General features: G+C 46.7%; 1 protein-coding gene across 1 annotated transcript in view; it reads left to right on the top strand.

The window, feature by feature from the left end:
- Positions 1–322: 322 nt before the first annotated feature.
- nr1d1 (nuclear receptor subfamily 1, group d, member 1) overlaps positions 323–24,373 on the top strand; it is a 25,642-nt gene continuing 1,591 nt past the window's right edge. The window contains exons 1-7 of the mRNA XM_078424439.1: positions 323–732; positions 12,284–12,589; positions 13,333–13,421; positions 14,417–14,561; positions 17,102–17,748; positions 20,651–20,836; positions 23,026–23,236. Coding sequence (XP_078280565.1) covers positions 714–732; positions 12,284–12,589; positions 13,333–13,421; positions 14,417–14,561; positions 17,102–17,748; positions 20,651–20,836; positions 23,026–23,236 — 1,603 coding nt within the window. The 5' untranslated portion in view covers positions 323–713. The remainder of the gene's footprint in view (positions 733–12,283; positions 12,590–13,332; positions 13,422–14,416; positions 14,562–17,101; positions 17,749–20,650; positions 20,837–23,025; positions 23,237–24,373) is intronic.

Below are 24,373 nucleotides of genomic sequence, written 5' to 3'. Positions count from 1 at the left end.
GTGTGTGTGAGAGACAGAGTGTGTGTGTGTGTGAGAGACAGAGAGAGAGTGTGTGTGTGTGTGAGAGACAGAGAGAGAGAGTGTGTGTGTGTGTGTGAGAGAGAGTGTGTGTGTGACAGGGAGAGAGACAGAGAGAGAGACAGAGTGTGTGTGTGTGTGTGAGAGAGAGACAGAGAGAGAGTGAGTGAGTGTGTGTGTGTGTGTGTGTGTGAGAGAGAGAGATAGAGAGAGACAGAGTGTGTGTGTGTGTGACAGGGAGAGAGAGATAGAGAGAGACAGAGTGTGTGTGACAGGGAGAGAGAGATAGAGAGAGAGAGTGTGTGTGTGTGTGTGTGTGACAGGGAGAGAGAGATAGAGAGAGACAGAGAGTGTGTGTGTGTGTGTGTGAGTGTGTGTGTGACTGACTGCAAAGGGCCAATCTGTGCAGGGGAGGTTTGTCCGAAGGAAACCTCTTCCTGGTCCGCCGGGGGAGGTTTGACAGGACCCAACCAACCAGAGCTGAGAGGCTGTCCTCACGGGAGGACCTCGATACCTTTCCGATCGGAAAGAAAACAGCGCTGACAAACAGAAACTCCTGGCGCAAGATTGCAACTCGACAAGTCCTTCCTGACGCGCTCACTAGACGTCCGCAGCCAAGACAACAACCGCAACGTTGCGGGCGAAGTCTCTCCGGCAGCTTCAGGACAAACAAACAACGTCCTAAAAGGTCGGCAATGGACTCCAACAGCACAGGTATTGGATGCACTTTATTTAAAAACAGTCGCATTACGCTGCCCGACTTTTTAAAGTACGCGTTAGAGATATTTAACTCCTGTTCCCCGTGTTAATGAGCAGAGAGGATGATACTACTTTTATTTTTGGAAATCATTGCCAGCGTCTTAATCTTGGCTTGTCGATGTGTGTGTGTGTGTGTGTGTGTGTGTGTGTGTGTGTTTGTACCCTGAGCTTGCAGGGCAAGGTGAGAGCGTCAGACTGGTTGTGTACGTTCAAGGGGGTTGGGGTTGGGGGTGGCAGTGGTAGATTAAAAACATTTTACATCCCCCCCCCCCATATTTTAAGACGTGGTGGCTTTACTCTGGCGATATCCGTGCCCACAATATAAACGACACAAGATGAGTTGGCCTGCGATTATTTTACATCAGAATGACTACTTGGGTAGTTGGCTGTGCTATTTACGGAGATCTGGAGCGTATTATGCGGTGGGATCAGCTATTAATAAATCCGTCATTATATATCTGTTATTTTACAGTAATAGGTGACACTTTTCTCGTCTGACTGACGTTTCTGTGTTAGTGTTACTGGAGGTCATAGTATACTTTGCTTTTTATTCGCGTTTGTGCTTTGGAGTGTGACATATGGTTAAAATTATGTGTTGGTGTAATTGGGATATTGACACAGCTCGGTTACCCCCCCCCCCCCCCCCCCACCCCTCTCCCCCTCCCCTCCGTTGTTGCTATCTTTCCCCAAGACCCACAAAGTAGGTCACAGTCTGAATAAGGTAGGAGTTATTTTGCAAAAGCTCACATGGACTGTACACCCTAGCCATGTGTACCTTGCGTACTTGCTCCTCCTACCGCCCATCCGATTACACAGCCAGACACAATTGTGTTCAGAGTGTTGTACAGATGCAGGACAAGTCAGCACCCAGCGAAACGGAGTGTGTGACCAAACCCACCACCCCAACAACCCCTCCACACACATCCACGACTGACGTAGGGTCCAACTAAGGACTAGGAAGCCCAAATCAGTTCAAGACCCCCCATATCGACCCTAAATGCTGGAGTAACTCAGCGGGACAGGCAGCATCTCTGGATGGAAGGAATTGGTCTGCAGCCCCTTCCAACTCAGTTCGAAGCCCCCTCTCTTTCCCAAAGTAGCAAATGTCTACGTGTTGTGCTTCCACGCAGAGCAGGAGAAACAGTCAACAAATGGGGAACGCCATCAACCCTTCCCAAATAAACAACATCTCCATTCCACATTTCAATCACTTTTCAACAGTATGACCTCTAACAAACTGAATTATATTTCTTAATTGCATTTACCTGCATATGAATTTAAATATACTTTCCCCCCCCCCCCCCCCGTGAACAAACTTGCCTGAATTTCTCATCTGGACTTACAATCCTGAACCAAAACAAACGTATCTGAAATTTCCACTAGGATTTTTAATCATATATCAAAACACACAACTGAATTTCCTATCTGGACTTATAAACTTGGGAGTGTGGATGAGTACACGTGAAATATATTTTTTTAAACGTTAAAATGGTGCTCCTCAGAATGTTAGATGTCCCTGTTCGTGAGACAAACGGCGTTCAGCGAACGTACCCCAGGCCAAAGCAGCTCGATAGCATTTACTTACAGACCATTGGGTTAGGTGAAAGTATATATATCTGACTCGAGCTTCCTCCTATTGTCCAAGAACAAGCCCCATCTCTCTCTCTCCACGTTCGCCTTCTGATGTGCAAAGACTACTGGGTCGCTATAGGTCGCCAGCATGAAAATATTTTGGTTTTGCATGACCTAAATAATCAAAATAGCCCAACATTTCTTCCTTCCCCCCCCCCCCTCCCCCCTCCCTTACCCCCTGATAAACAGGAGAAAAAATATATATATATCTGGGGAAAAGAAAAGGCGACTCGCTGTGGGAAACATATATACCATTTGATTATTGTTTTAATTATGCGATTTGAAAGGAAATGCTTCGTGCCTTGCCTTGGAATGCAAGAGAGTGCGAGTGTTGTTGTTGGTGGTGGTGGAGGTGTCCGTCCACACGTCCACGGGTGGTGCTCGGTTTACGCCGCAGTGCACCTTTTCTGCACGGCGGGGAGATAGGAGATGTGTCGGTGAGACACACGGTCTGTTGCAAAGGCTCCAGCGCCTCAACAGTTAATCGGACTGGAAGGACGTGTTTGCTGTTGTTTGGGAGGGGAGGGGGTGGTGGGGGTGGAGAGAGAGCTTGTGATGCGGCAGTAATCCAGGTCAGGAGGCGGGGAATGTGCCTCGCTGGTGTTATTTCCAGCTCTGCGATGCGGCCACAGTCTTGATCTCCGTTTGGAATTCGCGTCTACCGCCCCCTTCCCTCTCTCCCCTCCCCTCCCCTGTATCCCAGCTAAATGGGATCATAATCACCAAGCAATCTAACGGGGGCAGATCCAGGCCAAATGCAATGGATGTTTAGTAAACCCCTGTCTTGCCCCCCTTCCCCCCTAAATGTAACGAGGCAAAAACAGATCTTTTTTTTGGGGGGGGGAGTAATTTTCTTTATTTCAACTACCAACATGGGAGTGGTGTGGGAAGGGATTATCAGTGGCTTCAAGTCACGCAGTTTGAACAAGGAGGCTTCAAGTCCAGTTTCTGAAGCACAAGGGGAAAGAAGATAGACACACAACAAAATAAATAAATGCTGGAGTCACTCAGCGGGACAGGCAGGCAGGCAGCATCTCTGGAGAGAAGGGATGGGGGGAGGTTTTGGGTCCAGACCCTTCTTCAGACTGAGAGTCAGGGGAGATGGGGGGGGGGGGGGGGGGGGGGGGACTGTGGAAGGGTAAGGTGCGAAAACGACGGATGATTAAAAAGGTGGCATGGAAATGTAGAGTGTAGAATGTGTAGGAAAATAACTGCAGATGCTGGTTTAAATCGAAGGTGGTCACAAGATGCTGGAGTAACTCAGCGGGTCAGGCAGCATCTCCGGAGAGAAGGAATGGGGAGCTTTTCACCCTACATTGTATGTGTCCCTCCCCTGACATCAGTCTGAAGAAGGGTCTCGACCCGAAATGTCCCCCATTCCTTCTCTCCTGAGATGCTGCCTGACCCGCTGAGTTACTCCAGCATCTTGTGTCTGCCTTGGGAATGTAGCAAGGTTGCATGGTAGCATGGTTCATTGTGAGCTGAGGGGAAGGTGACCAGGAGGGACACATACAATGTAGGGTGACCGGGAGGGACACATACAATGTAGGGTGACCGGGAGGGACACATACAATGTAAGGTGACATGAACCAGAAGGTCAGTCCCGCTGAGTCAGTCCAGCATATATTTTTATTTTCTGCGTCTTATCTGGTTGAAACCAGCATCAATCATCATCTGTCTGCAGTAACTTGCTTCCTGCACACATGAGGCACAAGGGGGACCGGCTACACGTGATGGCAGTGACAGAGTCTTGTCAATGGGAGGTGACCCGTCTCCAACACGTGTAACCCGCTGGAGGTGGAGGCAGAGGCAGGCGTTGCTGAAACACGCGAGCTGCTGGGGCCAACAAACACATGGACCAGCCCGTGACTCAACCTCCCCTCCGAGTCTATTAATAACCCAGCCTCAGGAATAACCTTCATTCAGCTTGTGTGTGTGTGTGTGTGTGCGCCTGCCTGCCTGCCTTCCTCAACGCGCCCTGCTGGCGGCTCCAGAGACATGGAAACTCCCATGAAATAAATATGTGCTCCAGACTCGGGCTTTCATCTTTCCCAGCGTGTGTGTGTATGTATGTATGTATGTTCCACCCCCCCCCCCCTGACATCAGTCTGAAGAAGTTTATTCACAGAATGCTGGAGTAACTCAGCAGGTCAGGCAGCATCTCAGGAGAGAAGGAATGGGTGACGTTTCAGGTCGAGACCCTTCTTCAGTTCTTCAGTCTGAAGAAGGGTCTCGACCTGAAACGTCACCCATTCCTTCTCTCCTGAGATGCTGCCTGACCTGCTGAGTTACTCCAGCATTTTGTGAAATAAATACCTTCAATTTGTACCAGCATCTGCAGTTATTTTCTTATACATATCAGTCTGAAGAAGGGTCTCGACCCGAAACGTCACCCATTCCTTCTCTCCTGAGATGCTGCCTGACCTGCTGAGTTACTCCAGCATTTTGTGAAATAAATACTGTACCAGCATTTGCAGTTATTTTCTTACACTATGTATGTTCCGAGTGTGTGTATACGTGTGTGTGTATAGATATATATGGATATATATATTTATATATATATATATATCCACACACACACACACACACACACACACACACACATATATATATAGAAGGTATTTATTCACAACTCAGCAGGTCAGGCAGCATCTCAGGAGAATATATATGTGTGTGTGTGTGTATGTATATATATATATATATATATCCACACACACACACACACACACACACACACACACACACACACACATATATACATATATATATGTGTGTGTGTGTGTGTGTGTGTGTGTGGATATATATATATATATATATATACATATACACACACACACACACACATATATATATGTGTGTGTATATATATATATATATGTATAGGAAAATAACTGCAGATGCTGGTTCAAATTGAAGGTCGACACAACATGCTGGAGTAACTCAGCGGGTCAGGCAGCATCTCAGGAGAGAAGGAATGGGTGACCAAGGGTCTCGACCCGAAACGTCACCCATTCCTTCTCTCCTGAGATGCTGCCTGACCCGCTGAGTTACTCCAGCATTTGGTGTCTACCTATATATATATGTATATATAATCATACATACATAGAGCAGTATAGAACATAGGTGCAGGGGTAAGCCATTCGGCCCTTCAAGCTAGCACCACCATTCAATATGATCATGGCTGATCATCCCAAATCAGTACCCCGTTCCTGCTTTTTCCCCATATCCCTTGATTCCATTAGCCCTAAGAGCTAAATCTAACTCTCTCTTGAAAACATCCAGTGAATTGACCTCCACTGCCTTCTGTGGAAGAGAATTCCACAGATTCACAACTTTGGGTGATTTTTTTTTTCCTCGTCTCAGTCCTAAATATATATACACACACACACACACACACACACACACACACACACACACACACACACACACACACACACACACACACACACACACACACACACACACACACACACACACACACACACACATATATATATAATACACCTTTTTCTAAAAAGAATATTAGAATCCACAATATTGTGGGAGAATATATATTGACATAATCTTCAAAGGCAAAAGATTGTGGTCCAAGTACATATTTATTGCTATATGTATATATATATATTTTTAATGGGTGATGTTTTGGGTTGAGATCCTTCTTCAGACTGAGGAGTCTTGTCGGATATTTATTCCTCAATAGATTGAAGACATTTTCTGGTCACTATTACCCAGCTGTTTTGGGGAGCGTGTTGGGTGGAAATTGGCCGCCTTTTGCAAAAGTGAATGTACTTCAAAAGTTCTTCACTGACTGCAAAGAGAATTTAAACTTTTTGGACGGGGCGTTAAGGGACTGTAAAAATCCAGGTCTTTCTAACACAGTGAGGAGCAGAGTTGGGTCAGGAGATAGAGTACATTTCTGCATTCCAATTATCTCCAATCTCAGTGGACCTGCTCCATCATCATCCATCCTCACCTCCAACCATTTACAAAAACCATCTGATTTTTTTTCGCAGTAACTTTGTGTTTTGAGCCGTTGATTGGGCGAGATGCTAGCGGTGGGAACATAACGTTGCTCCCTTCACCATCAGCACACCTTTGTGGCACTCTGTATTGCTGAGGAGGGCACAGCACAGGTTACATTGGCAGTAAAGCAACAGTAAAGCCTCACTAGGTCAAGTCTTCAGGGTATCACAACATGCTGGAGTAACTCAGCAGGTCAGGCAGCATCTCAGGAGAGAAGGAACGGGTGACAATCCCTTAGAAGGGTCTCGACCCGAAAGGTCACACATTCCTTCTCCCCAGAGATGCTGCCTGACCTGCTGAGTTACTCCAGCATTTTGTGATACCTTCGATTTGTACCAGCATCTGCAGTTATTTTCCGACAGGTCAAGTCTTTCAAGTCACAGCCAGATCATGTGACCCACTTAAAGGAGAAATGAGTGCAGAATTCAACATTTGAGAAGTCTGGACGAAAATCTATGATTCGTAGATGTTGATCCACTGAATGGTGATTATGTGGTAAACTGTGGACGGCTCGATTGTAATCATGTATTGACTTTCCGCTGACTGGTTGGCACACAGCAAAAGCTTTTCTCTGTACCTCGGTACACGTGACAATAAACTAAACGAACTAACAGAAATCACTGCAATGGACATTTTGGTTCCCACTTCACCTTTGATTCAGGGAGGGTCCTGATTGAGTTACTGATTAAGAATGGTTACTGATTGAGAATGAACAGCCATGATCACATTGAATGGCGGTGCTGGCTCGAAGGGCTGAATGGCCTCCTCCTGCACCTATTATCTATTGTCTATTGTCCAAGTGTGTGTTTAGGTTACTGGTGGTATTTCTCGGCACAGAATAGCCACCCTCGCTACCCAAACAACCGCATATATTAATATAGTGTCTTTAATTTGATTAAAAAACAGGTCCAAGATGGTTCGTGGGATTGTTGCCAAAGTTTGCCACTGAGTCACAAAAGAGGATGTTAGAACAAATGACTAATAGTTCAATCAAAGCGGAAGGGTTTTGGGAGTGCCCACAAGGAGAATGATATGGGTGTTTAAGATTGTAATCCCAGAGATTTAGTTGAATCCATCTTTGCCTTTGCTGGAGTGATGAATATTGGGGAGGGTTTGAAATGGAGGACAATGGGCTGGATGAGGGCTCCAGAGATGGAAGGGGGTGAGACAATAGGAAAATAAGAATGCAGACTTTAAAATGAAGGCCTGGGAGCCAATGTGGATCCCAGCCAGAGACTTTGGATGAGCTTAAAGCTATGCAATGTGCAGTGGGAGAGCCGGGCCTGAGGAGCCAGGCCAGAGAAGTAACGTGGCCATGGATTAATTAGACTCTGAGCAGAGCATAATTGATAGATTGTAGACACTAGGAACTGCAGATGCTGGTTTACCAAGGAAAGACACAGAGTGCTGGAATAACTACACTGATTGGGCAGCATCTCTGGAAAACATGGATAGCTGATGTTCCGTACATTGGTCCCGACCTGAAATGTCACCTATCCATGATTGAGTGATTGAAGGAGACAGCAACCAGACCCTTCGGCCCATCGAGTCGATGCTGACCACCTGTTCACACTAGTTCTACGTTGTCCCATTTTTGCATCCACTTCCTACATGCTCTGAGCAATTTATAGAGGCCAACAAAGGTTTTTCACTGTACTTCAGCACACGTGATGATTAACTAAACTCAAACTCCGACATACCCGCACGTCATTTGGATGCAACGGGAAACCTGAGCACCCGAGGAAAACCCACTCGATCACAAGGGGAACGTGCAGACTCCAACCCGGACAGCATCCGAGGCTCGGATCGAGCCCGGGTCTCTGGGGCAGTGAGGCAGCAGCTCCACCTGCTGCACCGACCTTAGTTTTGATTTTGCACAAATCTCAAATCATCAAGTTAGCAGCCAGGTTCATGACGAGCCCCATGGAGTGTTTTGTTGCACCACTTGCTTTGTGTTGTGGTGAATGGGCCTCACACAGTTGGCAGCAGTCCCACTGACAAAACAGTAAACACCCAGTGTAAGCCTCGGCACGGCCATAAACATAACAAAGTGGCAGCTCAGCTACGGGATGTCTGAGGCCTATAGTTCTCATTCAGGCTGGAGTGCTGCAACAGGAACCCAAGCTCAGCACAATCCCACAATGGCACACACGGCCCCGAAAACACACCCACCACCATCAACAGAAAAGACTGGAAACGTTCAGCAGGTCAGGCAGCAAATACAGACAAACAAGGCGATCTGCTTTGATAAGTCGTGTAGGAAAATAACTGCAGATGCTGGTACAAATCGAAGGCAGCTTACAGCCCAGCGGTATGAACATTGACTTCTCCAACTTGTGTTTGTGTTGTGGTGAGTTGTGTTGTGGTGAGTTGTGTTGTGGTGAGTTGCGTTGTGGTGAGTTGCGTTGTGGTGAGTTGCGTTGTGGTGAGTTGCGTTGTGGTGAGTTGCGTTGTGGTGAGTTGCGTTGTGGTGAGTTGCGTTGTGGTGAGTTGCGTTGTGGTGTGTTGCGTTATGGTGAGTTGCGTTGTGGTGAGTTGCGTTGTGGTGAGTTGTGTTGTGGTGAGTTGTGTTGTGGTGAGTTGTGTTGTGGTGAGTTGTGTTGTGGTGAAGGACATCTCCTCTGTCCCTCTCTTCCCCTCCCCTTCCCAGTTCTCCCACTGTCTTCCTGTCTCCACCTATATCCTTTCGTCGTCCCGCCCCCCCCCCCCTCCCGACATCAGTCTGAAGAAGGATCTCGACCCGAAATGTCACCCATTCCTTTTCTCCAGAGATGCTGCCTGACCCGCTGAGTTACTCCAGCATTTTGTGATACCTGCTTTGATAAGTCAACTTGTTTGACTTCTGCTTCTCCACAGATGCTCCTGGACCTGGAGAGCAATAACAGCCTTTCCTGTTTTTGTTCTTCATGCTTCTGTTGCAGCCCTTCCGTGTCGATGCTGTTTTTGCTTTACAAACTCAGTGGAACATTGCCAGGGAGGTGTATAGCAGAAGACACAAAGCACTGGGGCAACTCAGCTGGTCGGGCAGCATCTCTGGATAAGGGTTCCACTCTGAAGAAGGGTTCCGACCCGAAACATCACCCATCCTTTTGCTGCCTGACCCGCTGAGTTATTCCATCACCTTGTGTATAATCCAGCATCTACACGTCTCTGGATAACATGGATAGGTGACGTTTTGGGTCGGGACCCTTCATCAGACTCAATGATCCCAACAGTCTGAAGCAAGTTCCCAACCCAAAATGTCACTATCATTGTTCTCCAGAGATGCTGCCCAACCCGCTGAGTTACTCCAACAATTTATTTCTTTTTTTGTTATTGTTAACCAGCATCTGCAGTTCCTTATATATCAAGGGTGCAGCAGAGTTGGTCTTAACCTGTATACCCATTCAGTTTGTGGTATTCCTGCCACAGAATTAGAAGTGTAAGAAGGAACTGCAGATGCTGGTTTACACCGAAGATAGACACAAAAAGCTGGAGTAACTCAGCGGGACAGGCAGCATCTCTGGAGAGAAGGCGTAGGCGAAGTTCCAGGTTGAGACCCTTCATCAGAATTCGAAGGCGTGGGTTTGAGCTCCGTTTTAACAACAAGAGCACTGATGATCTGTTAGTGCGGCCCAGAGACAACTTTGCATTCACTATCAGAGCTGCTGCCTCCGGGGTGAGTCCTTGGTTAAAGGCATCAACCATCTTGTCAGATGGGTCTAAACACGTCAACAATCCCTTGTTGAAGGAGTTATGGGCAGTGTTCCAGGTTCCAGCCAATATTCACTCCTCCTTCAGTATCAACCAAACACGTCATCTGGTCGAAACACATGGTGCTCAGCACACCAGTGACTTTGCACTGTACCGCGGTACTCGTTTAGTTCATTGTCACATGTACCGATGCACAGTGAAAAGCTTCTGCTGCTGCTAACCAGTCAGCGGAAAGACACGTGACAATAAACTAAACTAAACTAAAAATAACTCAGGCAGGGATCAGGCAGGGATCAGGAGGAGTATGGATAGGCAAAGATTTCGGGTTGGGTCCCTTTGCTAGTTAGTCATCATCACATTGCTGTTTGAGGGATCTTAACTACTCCTTAGTGTAGGTAAATTTGCAAAGGATTGAAAGGGAAGTTGATAGGCATTTCAAAGCAAATAATTTGCAGGGCTACAGGGAAATATGGAGAGGACAAATGGAGGCAATGGGATGAGTGTGCCAGGGGGCAATGTGGAGTCAGTGTGTCAAAGGGCTTGCCGTGTAAGTTCACATTAGCTGCCACGTTTTCTATTGTCCCAGTAATTATAGTTCAATACATACTTGGTATATCGAGCGTATTTGGTATTCTAGAATGACCAGAGGCAATGAAAGATGTTACATTAACCAATTCTGTTCAGAATAAGGTGACACTTCATTGGAATACATTTTAAGGAAGGTGGCTAGGGAAAATATATGAGTAATCTTGATGACATAGGCAAGTTGATTAGTGCTCTACAATGAAAGGGAGTGTCCTTGCAAGTCTTGTTCCATGACTACATTCCTGGAGCAAAGGATTGGTGCCCTCACATCTATTTAATGAGGATGGACAATAGTGTGGGCTTCCAGTTTTTGTCAGCAACATTTATTTTCTCTCCCCGTTCCTTCCCTGGGTGTGTTTGGGGTGGAGCGGAGCAGGGAATGAGCTTGGTGGATAGGTGACGTTTCGGGTCGGGACCCTTCTTCAGACTGAACTATCCCAACAGTCTGAAGTAGGAGCCCGGCCCGAAACATCACCTATCGATGTTCTCCAAGAGATGCTGCCCGACCCGTTGAGTTACTCCAGCACTTTGTCTCTTTTTCTTTTTATAAACCAGCATCTGCAGTTCCTTGTACTGTACATCAAGAGTTACACAATGACCCATTTGGTGTTACGTTGTTCTCTTGGATATAAACCTCTTCCATTTTATGTTACCTGAAGGTTGGACACCAGGCGATGAATGATTGTTTAATACCTCCTTCCTCTTGCTCTGCAACCTCAGGTAGTTTGTTCCAAACAGACCATACGACACGCTCACATGCTGGGGACTTGGGAGGTGGTTTGTAGTCATGTTGCCTTGGATTAGTAGCATTCATTCTCGCCCGTTCATTCTTGTGATTTCGTCTGATCCAATTCATAGGAGCAATAAATCTGGGCTATTACAGTGTAGTTAATTCACAGTGTACAGATACCACAAAGAGGTAAAACTACTCACTCACCAGAGTCATTGCAACCAAATCTGATACTTCCCTCAATTGACAGCCAGAACATTAATTCTGGTGTAATTTTAAAATCCGACTGTATTTTTCACGTTTGTTCCTCTTGTAGTAAATGTAATTGTAAATGTAATGCAATATGAAATAGATAAGGTTGAAATCCTCACATTGCTTTTCCTTGCATTACCTTTGACCTAAAGCTAATAGATAAAGTAGTCCGAAGAAGGGTCTCGACCCGAAATGTCACCTGTTCCTTTTCTCCAGAGATGCTGTCTGACCCGCTGAGTTGCTCCACCTTTTTGTGTCTATCGTCAGATAAAATAGCTACAAAGCTAAATTATTTTTAAAGCGAAGGGTGGTGTATTTCTAAAATTGACCCCCCCCCCCAATAAGGGTGAGAGGTGACTAATACACAGATTTTTAAAAGGTCGACACAAAATGCTGGAGTAACTCAGTGGGTCAGGCAACATCTCGGGAGGGACCCTGAAGAAGGGTCTCGACCCGAAACGTCACCCATTCCTTCTCTCCCAAGATGCTGCCTGACCTGCTGAGTTACTCCAGCATTTTGTGAATAAATCGATTTGTACCAGCATCTGCGGTTACTTTCTTATAAACTAAATGCTTCCCTTCCCATTGCAGGGGGTGTGATCACCTACATCGGGCCCAACAGCACCTCCTCAAGCCACCCGGTCCTGCTCTACAATGACAGCTCCAACAGTAGTTTCCAGTCCGTGTCCCAGTCCTGCTCCCCCTTGCCACCGTCTCCAAATGGCTCCAGTTCCAGCTCCAGCTCCAGCTCCAACTCCCAGGATGGCAAACACTACCGGAGCTGCTCGTCGGGGTCTGGAGACGACTGCTCCAGCAGCGGGCCCTTCAGCAATCTGAAGCTTGCAACGGAAGACGGGAACGCCATCTCCACCGCTAAAATCAACTCTGGCATCACCAGTGAGTAAACACTTTCCCTCCTCCTGCTTGATATTGTGGAGTATAATCACACAGAAACAGCCTCTTATTCCCCAGTAACTACTCATGGTTACTTTGACCAGTCAGTATTTCAGAATGATGTCTTCATTCTTTCAAAGCCAGTCACTCCACTCGATGTGCTTCTTTAGTCAGGGTGGTGAATCTGTGGGATTCATTGTGGGGGCCAAGTCAATGGATATTTTTGAGGCGGAGATTGACAGATTCTTGATTAGTACGGGTGCCAGGGGTTATGGGGAGAAGGCAGGAGAATGGGGTTGAGAGGGAAAGATAGATCATCCACGATTGATTGGCAGAGTAGACCTGGTGCGCCGAATGGCCTAATTCTGCTCGTAGAACTGATTGTGGATGATCAGCCATGATCCCAATGAATGGCGGTGCTGGCTCGAAGGGCCAAATGGCCTCCTCCTGCACCTATTTTCTATGTTTCTACGTTTCTGTGTTATGAACTTATGAATTCTACTTGGCATTTTGAAGGACTTCCAACGAAGCTATTTCTACTTCCAGTCTTCAAACCCTTCTTAAAAATAACTTGCGTCACCTCTTCATCAGTGGACCGTCACTGCAGGCCCATGCCATCTCATAGTCTCGGCATTAAAGGCAGTATTAGAGGCCCAAGCCACTGGTAGTTCTCCGAAGGTGGTTGTACACTCTGGAGAGGTTTTGTTTTAATTATTTCCCTTTGCTTCTTTTTCTCTCTCATCCAGAAATCAGCGGAATGATCTTGCTGTGTAAAGTGTGTGGCGATGTGGCCTCTGGTTTCCACTATGGGGTTCATGCCTGTGAAGGTTGCAAGGTAAGGGACACCCACTTGCACAGGAGAAACCTGCACCTACAGTTAACATGAGTGCATGCTTACGTAGCGGCCTAGCCCTTGGGATGCACAGACGTCAAGAGTGTTTTATTGTCATACGTACCCAGATAGAACGATGAGATTCTTACTAGCAGCGGCACAACAGAATATGTAAACATAAGGTAGACACAAAATGCTGGAGTAACTCAGCGGGTCAGGCAGCATCTCTGGAGAGTAGGAATGGGTGATTAAAACTGTATCCAAAAGATTTTAAAGCACTACATTAATAGTGGAGAGGATGCTCTCCAAAACAACCTGTTTACTTGCAAGAATTTCCTCACAGGCTTGCAAACAAACACACCCAGTGGAAGGGTCTTGGGGTCTCGACCCGAAACGAGCTGAAAAAGGGTCTCGACCCAAAACGTCACCCATTCCTTCTCTCCAGAGATGCTGCCTGACCCGCTGAGTTACTTCAGCATTTTGCGTCTACCTTCGATTTAAACCTGCATCTGCAGTTTTTTTTCCTAGAATATGTAAACATAGTCAATATGTAAACTGTAGATAATATAATAAAGCAGAGACAGAGACAGAGACAGAGAGACACACGCACACACACACACACACACACACACACACACACACACACACACACACACACACACACACACAATACTAACAGCAACAACCATTTATGTAGCATCTTCAACACAGCAAATGTACCTCTGGGCTGCTCTTAAGAGCATTCCTAAACAGAAAATTGACCTTTAGCCACATAGGCTTCTGCTTCATACTCTTCTTGTATGAAATCTAAGTTCATGTCTGCATGCTTACAAGCACCGTCACACCTGTGGCCATAGAATATGAGTTGAGTTGCTCATTAAATTGGCTGGTTGCTAGTCGTGGAAAGGAAGAGAGTAATTCTTTGGGGATGTTGTAATTCTGGGTGAGAAGCTGAAACCAATGGGACTGCTCAGGGGCTGAACCTTTGTACGCCACAGGGCTTCTTCAGGAGAAGCATCCAGCAGAACATCCAGTACAAGAAGTGCCTGAAGAACGAGAACTGCACCATCGTGCGGATCAACAGGAATCGCTGCCAGCAATGCCGCTTCAAGAAGTGCCTCGCTGTTGGCATGTCCAGGGATGGTGAGTCTTCCGATCGCTGCCGCTCACTGCTCATGGCACTTGCTCGAGGCAAGACGCGTCGTTGTGTGTTTGGATCGTTGTTGTGTGTTTGGACCGTTGTTGATCATTGTTGTGTGTTTGGACCGCTGTTGATCGTTGTGTGTTTGGATCGTTGTTGTGTGTTTGGACCGTTGTTGATCGTTGTTGTGTGTTTGGACCGTTGTTGATCGTTGTGTGTTTGGATCGTTGTTGATCGTTGTTGTGTGTTTGGATCGTTGTTGATCATTGTGTGTTTGGATCGTTGTTGATCGTTGTGTGTTTGGATCGTTGTTGATCGTTGTTGTGTGTTTGGATCGTTGTTGATCGTTGTGTGTTTGGATCGTTGTTGATCATTGTTGTGTGTTTGGATCGTTGTTGATCGTTGTTGTGTGTTTGGATCGTTGTTGATCGTTGTTGTGTGTTTGCCTCGCTGTTGGCATGTCCTGTGATGGTGAGTCTTCCGATTGCCGCCGCTCACTGCTCATGGCACTTGCTCGAGGCAAGACGCGTCGTTGTGCGTTTGGATCCTTTGACCCAGGCAGTCTCTGGTGCTCAACGATAAAACAGAGGGAATGTCAGCACCTCTTGCAATCGGTCTCAGCGGGCAGTTCTGTGCAGACTGCACTGACCTGGGTTAGTCCCGCTCAGCTGCCTGCAAAAGGTGTATCTCACTGTACCTGGTACACGTAGCAATGAAGAAACCAGTAGAACTCGCCTGTCTGGTCTCCTGATGGAATCATGGACAGATGCACCTTGTCAGCCATATATTAGTACCATTGATCTCGTCTTCTGAGGATTCCTCTTCGCATTTTTTACCTCTTCTCCTCCTCACTGCAGATCTCAGGAACCCCCCTCCCCTACCCACCCCCCACCCCGCTCTCTGTCAATTCTGTGAAGAAAGCAACCCAGTTATAGGAGCAAAGTATTTATTTTGTTATTTTGATTTTCACACTGTGGTTACTCCCAGGCATATTATTTCCTAGAATGGTTTGACCTGAGCCTTGCGTCTCAGTGATTCACTTCTTTTAGAGTAGTGTTGCTTAGATTGGCTTAGAGATGCAGAGAATAGCCTCTTCAGCCCAGCGAGTCCACGCCGACCATCGATCACCCGGAATACTGCTTCTAGGTCCTACACAGGCTTGCCCCCCCCATATCAAGAATCTTCTAACCCACCACTCTATCTCCAGGTCCCTCAGGTCGGCTGACTTGGGGCTACTGACTGTCCCGCGGTCTAGGCTTAAGCTCAGGGGTGACCGCGCTTTTGCGGTTGCAGCTCCTAGACTGTGGAACAGCATCCCTCTCCCCATCAGAACTGCCCCCTCCATCGACTCCTTTAAGTCCAGGCTCAAAACCCTAGCGTTCTACTCCTTAGCGTTTGAGGCCCTCTGAGGGGGGGCTGTGAACTGTTTATGTATGTGCTGTTATGTTTGTGTGCCATTGTATGTTCGTTCTTAGTACCTGAACTGATGTACAGCACTTTGGTCAACGTGGGTTGTTTTTAAATGTGCTATACAAATAAAATTGACTTGACTTGACTTGACTACACATGAGGCGCAAAAGGCCAATCAACCTACAAAGATAGACAATAGACAATAGACAATAGGTGCAGGAGTAGGCCATTCAGCCCTTCGAGCCAGCACCGCCATTCAATGCGATCATGGCTGACCACTCTCAATCAGTACCCCGTTCCTGCCTTCTCCCCATACCCCCTCACTCCGCTATCCTTAAGAGCTCTATCCAGCTCTCTCTTGAAAACATCCAACGAACTGGCCTCCACTGCCTTCTGAGGCAGAGAATTCCACACCTTCACCACCCTCTGACTGAAAAAGTTCTTCCTCATCTCCGTTCTAAATGGCTTACCCCTTATTCTCAAACTGTGGCCCCTTGTTCTGGACTCCCCCAACATTGGGAACATGTTATCTGCTTCTAATGTGTCCAATCCCCTAATTATCTTATATGTTTCAATATGATCCCCCCTCATCCTTCTAAATTCCAGTGTATACAAGCCCAATCGCTCCAGCCTTTCAACATACGACAGTCCCGCCATTCCGGGAATTAACCTAGTGAACCTACGCTGCACGCCCTCCATAGCAAGAATATCCTTCCTCAAATTCGGAGACCAAAACTGCACACAGTACTCCAGGTGCGGTCTCACCAGGGCCCGGTACAACTGTAGAAGGACCTCTTTGCTCCTATCCTATGGATGTCCTTGGAGTGTGGGAGGAAACCAGAGCACCCGGAGAAAACCCACGCGGTCACGGGGGGAACGTACAAGCTAAGCACAGACAACGCCCGTAGTCAGGGTTGAACCCGGGTCTCTGGCGCTGTGAGGCAGCAACTCTACCGCTGCGCCACCGTGTAGATCACCATGAGATGATCATTGGAGGATCTCACGATCCTCACGATGCACCAGGGGAGAAACCTTGTTCTGCGCAGCGCTGCATTTGAACGTGGGATTCAGAGGTGCCGCGTACACTGAAGGTGGCTCTCGAGTAACTTGCCGCCTCTGGTTTTCCTTGCAGCCGTGCGTTTTGGGCGTATCCCGAAGCGGGAAAAGCAGCGGATGCTGGCGGAGATGCAGAGCGTGATGAATAACATGGTCAACAACCAGCTGAGCGGGGAGCTGCAGAACGAGCTGCAGCCCCAGCAGCCAAGCTGGCAGCTTCAGCCTCCCCTGGCTGTCCCGGTGCAGGCCATGCAGCAGGAGCGCACGTCGCCCTGCCACCATACCCAGCAGCAGTGCAACCTGCAGCAGCTCTATTGCCCCAGCACCGAAGCCTCCGTGGAAGAAGTCATCTACTTCATTTCCCGGGCTCACAAGGAGACCTTCACCTATGCCCACGACAAGCTGAAGCAAACAACGGCAACCTGCCAGCGCGACACAGAGCCAATGAACCACATTGCGAATTGCTGCTTGAATGGGTATCACGCCAATGGTGCGAACACTATCTACCACGAAGACAACAACTTGGTCCACAACGGCAGTGGTGCTGGACTAAAGAATGTGTGTTACCCTTCTTCCTACCCCAATGGGCAAACAAACGGACATAACCAGCATCAGCCCAATGGACACAAACTGCACAATCAAAACCTGTTTGATGCCGGTGATGAGATGGAAAGTGGCAGTGGGAGAGCCTGCCCATGGAAAGGGCCGAATACTGTTGTCCTGGTAAGATAACGGGCCATTTCATCCAAATGTTGCCATTTAATTGTTTTTCTTTTACTCAGCAAGCGACACACTAAATATATTTGCAGATAGTAAACGATTCTCCTTATAAAATACTAACGAAAAGCCAAAGATCAAAACCTCAGTCACCAGTAAATGTCAGAGGTATTTATTTTTAATTATAGATGTGGAATAGTAAGTGCCGTCGGATTTTAACAGTGCGTTAAACAGGACATTGTTCCCAATGTTGGGGGAGTCCAGAACAAGGGGCCACAGTTTAAGAATAAGGGGTAGGCCATTTAGAACGGAGATGAGGAAGAACTTTTTCAGTCAGAGAGTGGTGAAGGTGTGGAATTCTCTGCCTCAGAAGGCAGTGGAGGCCAGTTCGTTGGATGCTTTCAAGAGAGAGCTGGATAGAGCTCTTAAGGATAGCGGAGTGAGGGGGTATGGGGAGAAGGCAGGAACGGGGTACTGATTGAGAGTGATCAGCCATGATCGCATTGAATGGCGGTGCTGGCTCGAAGGGCTGAATGGCCTCCTCCTGCACCTATTGTCTATTGTCTATTGTCCATTGACAGCGGTAATCCATTAACGAGCCCATTCTCCACTTCAGAGATTAACACCACCTCATATTCTTTGGTATCACAAAATGCTGGAGTAACTCAGTGGGTCAGGCGGCATCTCAGGACAGGAGAAATGGGAACGTCACCCATTCCTCCTCCTCCTCCTCCGGAGATGCCGCCTGACCCACTGAGTTACTCCAGCATTTTGTGATACCTGCAATTTGTACCAGCATCTGCAGTTATTTTCCTACACCTCAAATTCTTGAATCCTTTACCTTGGAACCTGCTCATTTTCTAGTAATCCAATTGATGTCATCCACATCAACAAACTCTCCTGAAGTAAAGCATCCCTTTTAAAAGATGACCTGTGCAATAAAAATCTGGTTTTTTTAAAACTTTCCTAGCTAAAAATAACCAAAGAACCAACGACGTGACACTCAAGAAGTAGATGTTGTCCCAAGAATACCATCATATTCTTTTAGGAAACATTTCACGAAGGATAATTTTTGATACTAAATCCCATTTCCCTCTTCCCTGATCAAACTAATTGCTCATAAGTACTCAAACACCTTTTAATCAGACTTTACTGGAGTTTATCTGACTCTTTATCCTTCATCTGTATGGGGTGGAAGTCTTGATTTGTGGTCATGTTGTCTTTTCGCTGGCCGGAGAGCACACTACAAAAAGCTCTTCACTGGTACACGCGACAATAGCAAACTAAACTATTACCTTTATCTTTATAAATCAAAGTATTGTTTCCACTTTTGCTGTTCCTCCTGTGGCCTTTGTGATATCCATCTCATAACTCAAGGCTTTCTTTCACCGGGTGAATATGAAAGAGACATTGCAGTACTAACGTCAGAAACCTCGAGGATAAAAATATTACTTTAGCCTATCCAAATAGTCAGTTCATTCCTGAAGACCAATATTGTGAAGAACACAAGGACTTTGTAACCCGCCATTCAATCTTGTCACAAAAATCTGACTACAGATACCAATAGCCTTCTTCTCGGCTGGTAAACACCTGGCAAGTAGAACACTGACATTTATGAAATGGGAAGATGATTTGGTTTAAAACAAAAGAGTTTAGAATTTGCAATTATTAATTTTTTTATTATTTAGTACATTTTACGAAGAGTTGAAATTAATAAATTGTTTTGAGAACTGTGTCTCTAAACTAAACTAAAACGAGGGCATAATTAACATAGTAAATTTGACACTGATATTAAATAAGCCTGCAGGGAGATTAAAAGCATATTTGAATGATACAGTGGACTCTGCAAGTAAGAATTTCATTGTTCCATTTTGGGACATATGGCCATAGAACGCTCTAGTGTCTCGACTAATGAACTCTAAAGTTCAGCCACAAAGTGCAGTCTTCATTTTTACTAAGAGTTTGTGAATAATACAACTTATCTTTTTGGAGGAGTGTTAGTGGGAGTGGGTTTGCCAAAGGCTGGTTATTCCCATTAGCTGGTGTGCTACCAAGCAGTCAAAGAACAAGGGCACAGGGCACAGAGAAAAGGAACTGCGTGAAGTCATTATGGTTTTATTGCTGGAAGCTCATCTCTGCTCAGCCTGCCCACAGAGTTAATGGTTGTCTTCATCAGTTCAACAGACCTTCACGGTCAGATCAAGATCCCTGCACTTACAACAACTGGGACTTCAAAATGGCGCCAAACTGGCGACTCTGTCAACTGTCTCAGTGTACTACTGCTCTACACCTGAGACGCGCATATAAAATATACACAAAAACCTGGAGTAACTCAGCGGGACAGGTAGCATCTTTGGAGAGAAGGAATGGGTGACGTTTTGGGTCGAGAACCTTCTTCGGATCTAATCGGTATCTAAGTGCTTATGTATAGTGATATGTACTGAACTGTGTACAATAATGAATTTCACTCTACCTCGCTCGGTACATTGACATATAAAGTACAATACAATACCATAAAGTACCATACCATAAAGTGCCACACCATAAAGTACCATACCATAAAGTACCACACTATAATGTGCCATACCATAATGTACCATACCATACCATAAAGTACCATACCATAAAGTACCACACCATAATGTGCCATACCATAATGTACCATACCATACCATAAAGTACCACACCATATCATAAAGTACCATACCATATCATAAAGTACCATACCATATACACTACCATATCATAAAGTACCATACCATATCATAAAGTACCATACCATAAAGTGCCATACTATAAAGTACCAGAAAGAACCATACCATAAAGTGCCATACCATAAAGTACCATGCCATACCATTGGTTGGGCAATCATGCATCATCACACTTGCCTCTCTGTTCCCCTCCACAGGCATGCCCGATAAACGCACAGCCGCACGTAGATGGTGACCAGTCGGTGCAGCAGATCTGGGAGGACTTTTCCCTGAGCTTCACGCCAGCTGTCCGAGAGGTGGTGGAGTTTGCAAAACTGATTCCTGGATTCCGGGACCTATCCCAACACGACCAGGTCACCTTGCTGAAAGCCGGCACCTTTGAGGTGAGCGCTGGGCTTGAGTGCAATGGGATCTAATGTTGGGGCAGCACTTAACTCTCCACGCCAGACCCATGGTGGAGTTTGGAGAAACGAGGAACTGTAGATGCTGGTTTACAAAAACTGAAACGAAGTGCTGGAGTGCAAGCATCATCTCTGGAGGACAAGAATAGGTGACAAAAGTGCTGGAGTAACTCAGCTGGTCAGGCATGCATCCCTGGAGAACATGCATTGGTGACGTATTGGGTCGGGACCCTTCTTCAGATTGGGTTGAGTTTGGATGTCTCTCTGAGTACAGGTTAATTCCATATCAGGGGAAGAATTCGCTTGCTCATCAGACCACAAGGCAAATGTGGCTCCAGTGGACATCGTTTAGTAGGGGGAGTTTTTAAATTCACCTCCATCCTCATGGAGATTATAAAAGCTGATGGAATAAATAGCAGGAGATTCACCCATCATGTGAAGATCCCAACCTGAAACGTCACCCATCCATGTTCTGCCTGACCCGCTCAGTTATTCCAGCACTCTGTCTCTTTTTCTTTTGTTGCCAAAGATTTAAGTTAATCCTTTTTCCCACTTTTTGGTCCATAGCCTCATTGACTACGTCTCTGCAGGTTATCATGTGATTCAGGTATTTTCTGCCATTATTCATTGTGGCACCACATTCCAGGGCTCTGGTTACAAGTCGAGTGAACTTCATTTTCCTTAACTACCCTCTCATCGTTCTATCAACGATCTTCATTATCCACACCTGAGTTGCTGACCTCTTCCACTGAGGAACTACGTTATTCCTGCTCGCTCTCTCTCTCTCAAATGTTAAGTACATTCATGTCCATAAGTGACGGGCGCAGAATTAGGCCATTCAGCCCATCAAGTCTATTCCACCATCCAATCATGGCTGATCTATCGTTCCCCCTCAACCCCATTCTCCTGCCTTCTTCCCATAATCCCCTGCCACCCGTACCAATCCAGAATCTGTCAATCTCCGCCTCAAAAATATCCATTGACTTGGCAAGGAATCCCACAGATTCACCGCCCTCTGACTAAAGAAATTCCTCCCCATCTCCTTGTTCTAGAAATGTGAATTGAGAGGGGTGAATATTGCCCAATACACCAGGGAGAATTCCTTCGCTCTTCATTAAAGTGGTGTCACGGACTCTTTCTGTCTTTACTCACCCAAGGGGCTGGTGGGTTCAATGCCTCATTCACCATAGAGCAGTCTGAAGAAGGGTCTCGACCCGAAACATCACCCATTCCTTCCCTCCAGAGATGCTGCCTGACCTGCCGAGTTACTCCAGCATTTTGTGTCTACCTTCACCATAGAACGCCCCTGACACAACGGCACTCCTACCATCGGGCAGACGATACAAGGCCTTCTACGTCCGCACCTCCAGACTCAGGAACAGCTTCATCCCCAGGGCCATAGCTGCCATGAACCGGTCCTGCTGAGCCGGATGGTCACATCGCACAGTGAACTGGCACAGATCTACTTGCACTTTATTCTGTTTTAAAACTGTTCCAATTTATTTCTTAAAAACATTAAAAAAAATAAAAAAATTAATCAAAAATATTTATTCAAATATTGAAATAATATATACAATACAATAAAACCAAAACAGAACCCACCACCAGAATACTATACAAACAAATATACCAATTGAAACTATTATACAATTATATTACAATCCCCATCCATCCAATTTGTTTCATTGGGTTGTTTAAATTAATACTGACTAGCTAATTAAATTATTGCATCATATGGGAGGTGCATTCCCAATCTCGTTGTACCCCTGTACAATGACAATAAAGATGTATTGTATTGTATATTGAGTGATAGAGCAGGCTAGAAGGACCGAATGGCCTTCCCCTGTTTCCATTTTCATGGGACACAGAGGACAAACCAAGAAGGGATCTCTGCTTTGCAGTTGACCGCGTGATCTTTACAGCAGTGACACCAGATAGGAGGAGTGCTTTAAACATGTATTGTTGTAATGCATTGCTTTGCATTGCATTGGGTGTCCCGGTTGGATATGTTCAACGGCCTGGAGCTAGTGTTGAACCAGGGGGTTTCTGATTGAGACGCAGGTTCGTGGTCTTGTACCTTGTAGACAAGGTGCCCTGATGGCGTTCTCACGGAGGGCCCCGCTGTTAATAAAGGTGCAGGATCTGACCCGTTGTGTCCCCTCGTGCGGCAGGTGTTGATGGTGCGGTTTGCATCGCTGTTCAACGTGAAGGAGCAGACGGCCACCTTCATCAGCGGGACCACGTACTCCATCGAGGAGCTGCGGGGGATGGGCATGGGGGACCTGCTCAACTCCATGTTCGACTTCAGCGAGAAGCTGAGCTCCCTACAGCTCAGCGAGGAAGAGCTGGGCCTCTTCACTGCCGTCGTGCTGGTCTCCGCAGGTGAGCACTATCATATCATATCATATATATACAGCCGGAAACAGGCCTTTTCGGCCCACCAAGGCCGTGCCGCCCAGCGATCCCCGTACATTAACACTATCCTACACCCACTAGGGACAATTTTTACATTTACCCAGCCAATTAACCTACATACCTGTACGTCTTTGGAGTGTGGGAGGAAACCGAAGATCTCGGAGAAAACCCACGCAGGTCACGGGGAAAACGTACAAACTCCTTACAGTGCAGCACCCGTAGTCAGGATCGAACCTGAGTCTCCGGCGCTGCATTCGCTGTAAAGCAGCAACTCTACCGCTGCGCTACCGTGCCACCCACTAGGACGGGTGGTGGAGCTGGACGTGACGTGACGGAGACCCCTCTAGAACCATTGCACTTGTGAATCCAGGCTGCTCTTGCCTCACGTCAAGCGCTATAGAGTCATATAGTGTGAAAGCAGGCCCTTCGGCCCAACTTGCCCGCAACGACCAACATGTCCCATCTTCACTGTTCCCAACTGCCCGCGTTTGGCCCATATCCCTCCAAACCAGTCTAACTGTTTCTTAAATGTTGGGATAGTCCCTGCCTCAACTACCTCCTCTGGCAGCTCGTTCCATACACCCGCCACCCTTTGTGTGAAAACATTACCCCTCAGATTCCTATTAAATCTTTACCCCTGCACCTTAAACCTATGTCCTCTGGTCCTCGATTCACCTAAACTGGTGAGACTCTGTGCATCAACCCGATCTATTCCTCTCATGATTTTATACACTCATGCTACTCATACAGCACCACAGGTTCTTTGATCATGGCTGATCTATCTTTCCCTCTCAACCCCATTCTCCTGCCTTCTCCCCACAACCTTAGGCATCCTTACTCATCGAGAACCTATCAATCTCTGCCTTAAAAATACCCAATGACTTGCCCTCTACAGCCGTCTATGGCGATGAATTCCACTGAAATATGGTCACATCTCACCCGTTGCAACATGGTCCTTAGACTTTAGAGGTACTGCGTGGAAACTGGCCCTTCGGCCCACCGAGTCCGTGCCGACCAGCGACCACACTACACACAAGACTTGGCACGGTGCTCCCCCACAAACCCCTCGAGCCCCACTGAATGTGGGCAGAATGATCTGAGTGA

The sequence above is a fragment of the Rhinoraja longicauda genome, chromosome 29 (genome assembly GCF_053455715.1).
Source record: "Rhinoraja longicauda isolate Sanriku21f chromosome 29, sRhiLon1.1, whole genome shotgun sequence".
In the NCBI taxonomy this organism is placed as follows: Eukaryota; Metazoa; Chordata; class Chondrichthyes; order Rajiformes; family Arhynchobatidae; genus Rhinoraja; species Rhinoraja longicauda.
Note: the sequence above shows the minus strand (reverse complement) of the source record. Positions and strands in the feature narration are given on the sequence as shown.